Raw genomic sequence first — 11,683 nt, 5'->3', positions numbered from 1 at the left:
AATTTTCTTACAAATTTAGTTGTGTGCAATTAATTGATTATTAATTTAAAATAACAAAAAAAAGTAAATGGTAAATATTATTATTTTAAAAACTTGAATATATGATTGAAAATGCTAAAAATTGTGTAGGATAATGTTTTAAATATTATTTTTATTTATGCATTTGTTGTACCTTGTAAGAAAGTAAATTAGCATTTTATTTTATCATTAAATTAATAATCTTAATAAATCATCTCCACCCTTATATAAGCAACTCAAGTAATAAAAATTTATAAAATCAATTTATAAAAACCAGTTAGCTATTTGGTAATTGTTTTCGATAACAATTCTAAAAAAATAGTTTTTGAAAATAATTTTTAAAAATTGTTATTTGATTTCCGTAAAACAAAAGTCTATTTGGAAGCCTAAGGGCTAGTTTGACCATGTTTTAAAAAAAAAAAAATTTTAAACTATTTTTTATTTTTTAACTTTAAAACTATTTTTAAAAATAAGTTTAAAAAAACATGGTCAAACGGTCGTGTTTTCTTTTGTTTTTAAAAATTTGTGAAAACAACTCTTACTTATTTTTTAAAAATTATTTTCTATTTCACTTTGTTTCTAAAAGTTTTTTTTGAAGAACAACAATCAAATAGTATTAAAAAAAATTTAAATTTTTTTTTTGTTTTTAAAAATAAAAAAATGTTTTTAAATAGCACAATCAAACAAGCTTTAAAGGTTTGTTTATAATGTTTTTTTAATAAGTTCCCAAAAAAATAAAAATAACATTTGAGAGCTGTTTTTAAACATAGTTTTACATTGTTCTTAAAACCTTTTCTTCCTAGAATACTCTAAAAAAACCCCTAAAAATATCTTTAACTCATTTTAAAAGCAATTTGTTTTCGGAATTAATTTTTAAATTAAAAACTCGAACAGTTTTCAAATATATCCTATCAATGTTAAATAAATAACAATAGATAAAAAAATTATTTATTTATTCTACAATCATTCTTAATTTTTAATTAAAAATTTAGAAAACAATAAAACATGTATAATAAAGATTAAAAAGAATTTGTTTTTAGAAGATGTTTTCAAGATTATAATAATAATAATAATTAGCGAATATGAAAACAAATTTAACTGGAAAAACTATTTGCATCTGAACCACTTTTTCTAGACGCAAATTTTGAATTGTAATATTTAGATGCGATTTTTTTTTTCTTTTAAAAAAAATCTTATTTTAGACTTGATTTTTGAAATATATATATAATAATTACATGGTGTTTCAACATAAGCTTAAAAACGTGCTCTTACGGTGTTTTTTTCCCTTTCTCTTTTGTTTTTTTTTTTCCCAAAAAGGCCAGCTTGACTGGAAAGTCATGATGGTGGTTGAGAATATTTCCAGAGGCAAATACATCACATACATGTTTGATGGTAAATTACAAAAATAGACCATGTCCATGTACTTTGCCTTGTTACTCAATTTAGATATCACTTGAAATCCACTTCCTTTCCCGGACCCATCTCCTTTGCCTTGCATGGCACCCCATTTCAGACTTTCATGGCCTGGACCATAAACCCACCCATCAACTGTCTTGTCTAATTTCTAATCACCAATCCATTCCCAACCTGATGGCAACTTATGTGTGATCTATCTTTCCCATACTTAAATCTAACCCGGATCCGAACTCTATTTTTTGCGGACCTACTTTTTCTTGATGGGAATCATATTTCTTATTTTGTTTTATTTTTAAATACAATAAAAATAAATCACAACTAAAAAACAAAATTTTCAAATATTAAATTTTTACATTAAAATACGAATCTAGCTATTATATAAGAATGAATACACGTGGAGTCCACCGTAAAACTCGTGTCCATATTTATATAATACTTTTGATGAAAAATTCTAGCTGAAGGCTTGTTAGGGTAAATATTTATTTGTTAGGATGAACGATTTTTTTATTTTTTATAATTTACAAAATTATTATAATTCAGTAAATATTTATTGCCAAAGTAAGCCTGTCATTTTCCCAAAAAAAAAATCAACTGTTTATCTTTTGAAAAATATGACATCTGGCATACAAATGATCACAAACTTATAAGAAAACAAAGCCATTCCATTCATAAGAGAAGCAATATTTTTCAATTTCTCCCGCTAGTATTTGTGTTTGTTTTGATGTTTTCTGGGTTCTAGGCCCATTGAAATCCAGTCAGAGTTTGGGTTCAAGGCTCTCTTCTCCCCGCTACATACGCGTGTTCAATTCATATTGCTTTTTGCCCTACATCCCAAGTCAACAATCTCCGGCTTCGCCCAAGTCAAGTCCTGCTTTGAATCTTTCCAATCTACCTGACTGGTGTATGGTTTGAAATTTCTCAGGCACTAAAACATGGGCCCAATTTGATCCCCATTAACAAATTGCCCTAAAAAGATGATAGCAAGTAAAAAATGGGTCTAAGCCGTGTACAAAAAGTAGTCAAAATTTCACATGGGAAAGTGGAAACAGCAAAAGTGGGGAACAAAATTGTGAAATTAGCTTGAAGCAACTCTTAAAAGAGAGTGAATCCATCTGCTGTCTACCTACAAAAGAATATAATGACACAATTATGCCTCAACATTTCCGAAACAAGAAGTAACCGAGTTATTTACCCCAAATGAATTTCGGAGATAATGAAGAGAGAGTCCTGCACAACTACAAGAATCTCTATATATCTAATCACTAGAATATCTCTATTATGCTGTTCTCAAATCCTTCTTAACCACTCACCTTATTTGCCTATTCAGGGCAATTTGCGAGGGCTGAGTCTGGATACAGTTGACTGCACCTCAGCTTGAAGAAGAACTTTTTTTCCTACTTACATTTGAGAACAGCTCCTTGGCCATATGCAGTCTAGCAACAGGGATCATTGTCCAATTGAACAAAGCCCATTGATTATCTCATAGCCACTTGCCTTACAAGGAAATGGTCAAATTATCAGATCATTCCATACAGGGTCTCAGAGCCAATATCGTCCTCCATTGCCATCATGTTTAGGTCAGGTAGCATGAAAACATTGTCTCTGGGTGCATCATTCATCTTTACTTGGCAAGATTCAGATTGCAGGAGATCGTTAGATAAGGCCTGCACTGGAACAATTGAAGGGGCATGGTCTTCACTAGGACCTTCCATCTTGTGGGGTTCTTTCCTGGGAATTGCTTCCTTTGCTTCATCGGTGGCAGCTGCACCAGTACCCTTCACCAAGTTCAAATGGAAATCAATCTGCACCAGCGAAATAGGATTTTATCATTTTCCGTGGTGTGATCCACTCCAGATTTCTTTTTCCATTCATCAGTAGAATGATAAATAATTATAATCAGTTTATTATGTTAACAAGAAAACAAGCTAAGGGACTGAAAAACCAAAGTCAATCAACTATTAGATCAAACAAACATGACAAAGACGGCACAATTTTTACCCTTTTGCCATTATTGAATTTATTCGATTACCCAAGCCCTTCTTCCTATCCTCGTTAATAACCGGCAACCGCACAAAGAAGACAAAATCTTTATTGCACTGAACAAACATTCCTTCACACAAATGCCAAAACTAAATATCTAAGAATTATACTGCTGTGCAGATATGAGTACCACCACCTTTGCAGGAAAGAAATAATCATCATCTTTTCCCTTGTAACTAAAATATACTATTTGGACTCCCTGCTCGCTCAGAATGAAAATTTCCACATTCCGTATGATAAGTAACAAAATTAATCATTAATCACACCATGAAAACCCTCTTTTAGAGCGATCTCTTCCCTCTTTTTCTTTAGGAGAATGCTAAGCTTTATACAAGAAAACAACAGGATCATGAACAAGTGCAGATTTTATTCCCCCCGTCTTCCTATAAACCAATGGAAAATTTTGCTGGGTAAGAGTCGGTATAAAATCTTTATTTCTACTAATATAATTCCACATATTGTGGTATAAAATCTAGAAGGCCTCAATTCCTCAGTTGTGCTTGGCTAACTGTGTTCAACAACACTCAATACCTAAAGGTAGGGTGCATATCAAACAAGGGAATAGGAACAAATGCATGGAATAAAGAAGAAAAGAACAAGTAGATCACCTTCATTCTCTTCAAGCTTTCATTTGTGGCTCTCTGTTCCTTAAAGGTTACACGAAGTGTTGCCAGCTCCTGTTAGATGAATACATGATTAATAAAGAAAAGTAGCATGAACCACAAATCTATGTATATGCACGCACACATGAATATTAGTAGTAAGAAGGTTGAAGGTGGGTCAGACCTTCTTCAAATATGTCCTTTCCTTCAAGAGCAAAATTTCCTCTTCCTTAAGTTCAGCAAATGTCTGAAAACGGTGAACAAATTATCATCATTAAAAAAGATTGAAACCCCATTTATTTTAGTAAGCAAAATCACTCAAATCAGCAATTGGGCTCAGGACTTTGACAACAAAATGCTAAAAAGTTAACCTTCTTTCTTCTTGACCTCTTGGTGTTGGTGTTGGTGGTCTCACTCAAAGCCGTAACCTGCAAATATCAAATGATCCCACATTCATCATAAAAAGTTTCCATGAAAATGGCTAAGGGCTAAACATGCATTTTCCCAGAAAAAGAATTAAGCAGGCATACATGAGCCAAAAAAGACCGATTTCAGAAGGTTACATCATCATATTGAAGTCGTCTTCATATAAAAATAAAATCAAAAATAAAATTCAAAGCTGTTAAAAACAACTTCAAACACTTCTCAAGAAATAATTTTTAAAAAAAATACTACATTTTTTTCAAAATCCCCCCAAAAGCCATCATCGCAAAGGTTAGATATCTCAAGATCAACTGACAGACATCTATGGTCAAATGAGAAAAAAAAAAAAATTAGTTCACAATTTTACATGTGAATTCAAATCCCTTGACCAAAGCGGGCCAGGGCACCTGTCTGCCTTTTTGAATTTTCAACCCATCTTCAAATATCCATCATCCATCGATTTCTTTCTCTCTTTTTTTTTTTTTTTATAAACACCCATCATCCATCAATCTCAACCACCAATGTCTTAATCTAAACCTATCTTAAAAATAACTTCCAACACCCCGCCCTTCTTCATAACTTCTCACGTACTTCACACTCCCCTCCAAATCCTTACTCTATAAAACCCAAAAAAGAAAAAAAAAAAAAACTGAGTGACGTGGCAAAGAGTGATAGAGTAGGGGACGAGAGGCGTGGACACAGGCGCAGTGGATAAACACAGGACTGCCACCACCAAACCCATCCGGCTCTGCTGGGACCCATAAAAAAAACAGCAAACTGGGGGCCATCCATTCCATCCCACGTCACATGAGACACCACCTTCACCCATCAGTCCGCGGCCGTCCGATTGCCAATCATAAGAGTGATTAGAATAAGGGCTGAGATCACGCCACGCCCCCAACATGGAGCTATGATGCCTATGATTGTCGCCACTGTCGCGCGTGATTAGCGCCTCCCACCTCAACCCAAAATTTAAACCCTTTCCTGGACACACTCACATTGCCACGCTAATACCAACTCTTACGTCATTTACACTTTTTTCCCCTTTTTTTTTTCTTTTAATCCAAACTTAAAAAATTCAAATAAAAGGGAAACCGAAATAAAATATCCACTAGCACTCACGTCTACAGAAAGTCACGTGACCCCAGCCCAGCCTGAATGTGTATCCATGCCCCAAAAGGGAGAAAGAAAAATTAAAGTCACGCGACACGGAGATCCTTGACCATCCGATCCACACTCACGGAATTGACGGTGTATAATAATTGGATCATCCAAGTAAGTTACGATGCCCTCGTAGACCCGCGTCATAGCAGATAGTTGCTCCCACCCGCCACTAACAATACTCCACCGAACAAAACGCAGACCTCTACCTGGGCCCACCCAACCACACCCTACTTTTTTACATGACGAAAACACCCACGCATAAGGGGACAGTTTTTAAATCTAAAAGAATGGCATTTTCGTCCAACCGGGGAAAAAGAGACCGTCCATGGGAAGCTTCCGGGGTTCTCACCCTTGGTAAGTGTGAACGACCAGTGAGCATTTTTTTCCCACCTGCCAAAATTGTCCTTTCAAAAGTTCTTGGCTCCAGTGGTACTTAAGAGGACCTCGGAAGGGTGTTTTGGTCAATTTGATGAAAAGCTCTTCCTGGTGACACGCCAACAAGAATGACAGGTAACCGGAAAAGAGGCGAGAAGAAAACGTGAACAAGTCTGACCTCACGTGACTGTAATTTCCTCCACTACGGAGGGGCATTTTGGTAAGAAAACCATTCAATACGGTGGACTGGGCCGGAGAAGGAGATCCGCCGGAAACGACGCCATCTTGCTGACAGAGGGTATTTTGGTCAAATGGGAAGAGGGGATGAAAGCGGAAAATTATCGCAAATAGGATGAGCTTGAAGGGGTAAAATGGTCATGGAGTGGAAAAAAGCCCTTTTGAAGGCAAGAATGTCTCGTCGACGGACAACAACGCCCTCAAAACTTCAACTCCAAGAATTCTCAAAACGCAATTAAGTTAAAGAGCGAGGGTTATTTCGGTCAAAGGACAAAAAGACTGACACGCGATAGATCAGGTCGTCAGAAATCTGACACCGTCGCCGGAGAGAAGAAAAGAAGAAGAAGAAGAAGACAAAACGAACCTTGGATCTGGCGGCGGCGAAGCGAATGGAGGAGGAGCGGCTGCAGTCCTCGAAGGCGTCGGCGTCAGCAGCGGCGCTGGGGGAAGCGCCACCGCTCCAGGAGAGGGGCGTGGTGGGGCTGCGTCTGGTTGGCTCACGGTCCTTTCTGACAGAAACGACGTCGCATCGAGAGGAGGACCTGGAGCGCGGGAGGCGGAGGCCCCACTTGAAGGGGGTGAGGAGCGGCGGTGAGGCGTGGGACTGCTTGAGACGCAGTAGCAGCTCTGCCACTACCATGTCGTCGCTCATCGCGGCTCGAATCCACTCGTCCTTCATCATCATCATCATCATCTACAGGAAAGCTGAGAGGGAGAGGTAGAAAGAGAGAAAGATAGCGGTGGTGGCGGCGGGGGTGAAGAAGGAGAGCGAGAGGAGTTGGGGATGGGGGAGAAAAACAAAGACCAAAATGGGAAGGGGTGTTGGCATAAAGAGAAGTATATATATGAGTGGTGAAGATGGAGTGGAAATGTTTCAGTAGTTCGTGGCTTCTGCGTAAGGGGTGGGGTGGGGTGGGTTGGGTGTGGGTGTGGGTCTTTGGCCCACCATCACCACGTGGCACTGAGACCTTCCTTGTTTTCGGGTTTCGGGTTGCACCGCTGTGGGGCTCTTATCTTCTTCTATGTTAATCCACCCTTTTGCCTCTTCAATTTTTGTCATATCCATCTTTATTCTTTCTCTCCCTTTTTATTTATTTATTTATTTATTCTTATTATTTTGGTTTTCCCATATTAACCATCCCAAATACCTAAGGTGAAGTTTTCAATTTTCTTTTTTTTTTTCACTTTTGCCCTATTTCAAATATTTCTTAAACATAATTTTTATTTTTCCATCATCTTTTTCTTACCTAAAAAATTTAAATTATAAGTTTTATCTATTGAACTTATAATTTATAAATCCCTTCTTTGAAAGAAGACAATAAAATTTAATTTATTAGATAAAATATAATTATACAGCATCAAAATGCAAATAAATGACATTAACGTATATAAAATGAATCAAAATATAAATAAATAAAATTCAATCAAATATTAAATAATAAGATTAAATTAAAATATATAACATATTATTATTCATTCAATTTTCAGCATAGATATTAATCTACCAAAACCAAAAAATAAAAACCCACCCGAAATATTCCTTTTGGGCCAGCGGGATATGATGCACAATCTTTGATAAAATTTTATTGTTAAGGAATTTAACAAATAAATGAATAAATATTTAATTAAATAAGATTCTTTTATTTTAAACTCCATGAACAAAGTCTATTTACTTATCCTAATAAGGTAAGTTTTTGTCTACGTTGGTAGACACAACATTTAAGATGATGTTTGAATACATTTTATTATATTATTATTATTATTGTTTTTAAAAATAAAATTAATACGAAATTTTGAAAATTATTTTAAAATAATCAACTATTTAGTTATTATTTAAGTACTATTTGAAGTGATTTTTAAAATTCTAAAAACATTTAATTTTTAGATGAAAAAAAATAATAATTTGAAAGCATTAGAAAACGCTTTTAAGAGTATATTTACTAATGATTTTAAGAAGTATTTTTAGTGAATATTTGATAAATTAATTTAAAATGACTTAAGTCATTAAGTATTTATATAACTTAAAGTCAAAACCAACTTTAAGTAATAAATCAAAATAATTAATTTATTCTTAAATCTATATTTTCATTTTATTTTATTTTTTACTCTTATTTACTTTACCTCCATGTTTTCTATTGATACCTAATTTTGTTTTTTTCTATTTATAATTTATGAAAATAAATATATCAATTTAATTATTTAAAATAAGTTTTAAATTAATTTTATTAAATAATTTTAATACTTAAAATAAAAATTAAATAATAAATTTTAAGTTAATAACTTAAATTAAAGTTAACTTAAGTTAATAAATAATAATTATTAAGTTTTATCAAACATTTTTTTAATTTTTTTAATATTTAAATTTTTTTAATTTTTAAATATTAAAATTATTTTTTAAAATAGCTCGAAATCTCTCTTTTTCAACATTACGATGAATTTTTTAAGTTGTTTATCTATATTTATAATATTTAGAACCGAGTCTTTTTTCTTAGGAGAAAGAAATTAAGAAGTTTGACCCCAAAAAAATTAACATTAATTTAAACTGAATTTCGATGCATTAGCATGACACTTGCCGATTCCTGTGAGGGTAAATAGAATTTGACCACAAAAGAAAAAAAAAAGAAAAAAAGAAAAAAAAAGGGAAATGTAGGAGTGCTAAAAAGTCAAATAAGGTTCTAAATGTTGGCTGATGAGTTTGACCCTGCAGCCAAACAAAGAAAATGGCAACCTCAAATGTGGACAACAAGCTTCGCCAGTCATCAAACCCAGAATTAGAAATAATTTATTTTATGAATATTTTTATTTTAAAAAATGAAGTCGTTTTCATTAGTAGAATTTAGCTTTTTTTTTTTTCTAAAAATAAATTCATTTTCATTACTCAAAAGCCTGGGGAGGAAGATCAACAACATAACTTTAACGTTTTGAGGTGCCTTCCAACTTACAAAATTTGAGCCTATGCTATGTTTGATTTTAAGAAAATATTTAATATAAATATACACAAAAAAATGAAAAAAAAATAGTCAAAATTTTTATGTATTTGTATATTATTTAATTTTTTTATATATACAATAAGAAAAAAAGAGTTTGAAATAATATATACAACAATTTATTAAAGTTGAAGTGCATTGATATCACTCTTAAATCTGAGTATCGATCATCCAAATGTTTCATGTGATATTTAAGGTTTGACCAATCCTCATTATACACCAATTGGTTCTTTAACAAGGATTAAGAATTGTATAAGTACTAAAAAAGTATTATATTGAGAGATGAATTATTAGAATACAGTTATGTTATTCTTTAATTTGAAATAGATCATCAAATGACGATTCTTATAACTTGTTTAGTCAGCAACCATTGAAACGATCACGATGACTCTTAAAATCAGCTTAGATACTGGTTAATGAAATAATTGGAACTTCAAGTAAAAACTTTAAATTTATTAACTTTTTTTTCGACTTTTCTTTTTCATTTTCTTTTCCCCATATTTTCCCTCGAATTTAATACAAACCAAACATAGAAGACTTCATCACTCAATCATACAAGTTGGTTAAAAGTTGAGTAAGAGAGAATGGTGATTAAATTTGGTATATAGAATGTGAATGTTGAAAGGTGTATGATGTATATGTTGATTATCATATCCCTCCCAATGAGTAGACCATGAAGTTCATATCTTATATGCTTGATTATTTATAGCATCAATTGATTATGATTTAATTCAAAACCCCAATTATTTTTAATAGTGTATGAGACAATAATTGACATGCACTAAAATAGAAATTGGTTTTATTTTCTCTTTATTATTGTATTTTATATCAATTACTAAAAATACCCAAAAAAAAAAGAAAATTTTAATTCATAGAAAACCCTATTTATGTTAAATTTTCTACCACTACCTTTTGGGAGATACCAATAAGGAGATAGCATTTGGTGATTCAAATGCTACCTTAAATAAGATAACATTTTTTGTTCTATCACACACCATATTTATAATTGGAAAAAGTGTGATACCAAAAAGTGAGGTGAATATTATCTTCCAACAAAAATATGATACCCCTTTTAGCCTAACTTTTGATTTTTTAATAAAATATTGGAAGCATTTGATTGATTTTTATTCTTGTTTTTGCACATATAAGTATTTAAGTGTCGAGGTTGTGTTTGTTGTATCGGGTTAACTATAAACAATTAAATAGGATGTACATATTGTAAAGTATCATTTTTCATGGAATATGATACTTATAATGTCGTATCCAATAAAATATATTATATTATGCTCGTATTATACTCGTTGAATGAATAAAAAGCAAATTGTATTTCAACGTTTATTTTAAAGTAAAATACATATTGTATACTAATATTTGCAGTTAAAATCTGGGTTATGTTTAGTTCCCAAAAAGTATTAAGAAAAGAAAAAAATGTTAAGAAAAATTATTTTATCATGTTTGATTGTATTGTAAAAAATACAACAGAAATCAAATATAATTAAAATAAATTAAAAACTTATGCATTTTCAAATTATTTTATTTTTATATCAATGAGTTAAAATATGTAATATGAGTTTGAAGTAATATATAAAAATAATTTATTAACCTTGAATCAATTTTTTATTTTCCTATATATTTTCTTTTTTGTTTTATTTCCCCAACATTTTCCTTCAAAATTTTCAAGAGCCAAACATAGTCTTTAGTGTGCTTTAGATTCATTTTTTATTTTTAAAATTATAAATTTCTATATGAAAGTGTAATGTCTTGTATAAAAGATATAGACCGACCTCATATGTATTTAAAAATTACTTTAAAAAAAATTAAAATTTGAGGTAGCAAAATTTATCAAGTTCTTATATCTTATATAAAAGTTATTATTGTTATTTTTTATTTTTAAAATAAAAGAGAAATTTATAGAAATGAATCATTAAAGAATAATTTTTATTTATTTATTATTAATATTTATGATTAAAATATTTAAAATTTATAAATAGGAAAATATTACATGTTATTATTAAGTATATACAAACATTTTGTATATATCAAATATTATATTATATTAAATGATATTATTTTTAAAATATTTTTTTCAAATTAAAATTTAATTTTGTAATTGATTTATTTATTTAATTATATATATATATATATATTAAATAGTAATGTTTTTTTAGAAAAAAGGAATTAGACTAGAAAGTACAACAGGTAAGCGTTTATTAGGAAATGAAGGAACCGTACAAAACAGAACTGCATTAAAGTCATGTAACGAAAAGCGGCAGTCTTCAATTCGACCAATACCTGCCAAGTGCCAAGTTCCCAATCTCCCCCTCTCATGAGGCATGACCCATGAAGGTGCCGTGCTTTCACGCGCGATAAGTGCGTGTGGTAGGGGAGGAGGAGGCAATGTCATTAAGCATGAAGCACGTG

General features: G+C 31.7%; 1 protein-coding gene across 2 annotated transcripts; it reads right to left on the bottom strand.

The window, feature by feature from the left end:
- Positions 1-2,489: 2,489 nt before the first annotated feature.
- LOC100242407 (uncharacterized) lies at positions 2,490-7,156 on the bottom strand. Of its 2 annotated transcripts, XR_002029988.2 has the most exons (6): positions 6,640-7,156; positions 4,448-4,504; positions 4,261-4,323; positions 4,083-4,151; positions 2,745-3,236; positions 2,490-2,557 (listed from the first exon to the last, which is right to left on the bottom strand). XR_002029988.2 is itself a non-coding variant. In XM_010650404.3 (5 exons), exons 1-5 carry the CDS (start codon positions 6,967-6,969, stop codon positions 2,952-2,954), a joined length of 804 nt encoding a protein of 267 aa, XP_010648706.1. In that variant the 5' UTR covers positions 6,970-7,149; the 3' UTR covers positions 2,490-2,951. The 2 variants fall into 2 exon arrangements, 1 of the variants encoding a protein (XP_010648706.1); XM_010650404.3 differs by having other exon boundaries at positions 2,490-3,236; positions 6,640-7,149.
- Between the last annotated feature and the right edge of the window lie 4,527 nt (positions 7,157-11,683).

The sequence above is a fragment of the Vitis vinifera genome, chromosome 4 (assembly GCF_030704535.1).
Source record: "Vitis vinifera cultivar Pinot Noir 40024 chromosome 4, ASM3070453v1".
Classification (NCBI taxonomy): domain Eukaryota; kingdom Viridiplantae; phylum Streptophyta; class Magnoliopsida; order Vitales; family Vitaceae; genus Vitis; species Vitis vinifera.
This window is presented reverse-complemented; position numbering and strand designations above follow the sequence as displayed.

What these genes read in the sequence shown, in the direction of transcription:
- LOC100242407 (XM_010650404.3), bottom strand. Translation starts at nt 6,969, where the DNA reads ATGATGATGATGATGATGAAGGACGAGTGGATTCGAGCCGCGATGAGC. An exon ending in TCGCCGCCGCCAGATCCAAG is followed by an intron (nt 4,505 to 6,639) that starts GTTCGTTTTGTC and finishes TGATATTTGCAG; the next exon opens with GTTACGGCTTTGAGTGAGAC. An exon ending in AAAGCTTGAAGAGAATGAAG is followed by an intron (nt 3,237 to 4,082) that starts GTGATCTACTTG and finishes TCGCTGGTGCAG; the next exon opens with ATTGATTTCCATTTGAACTT.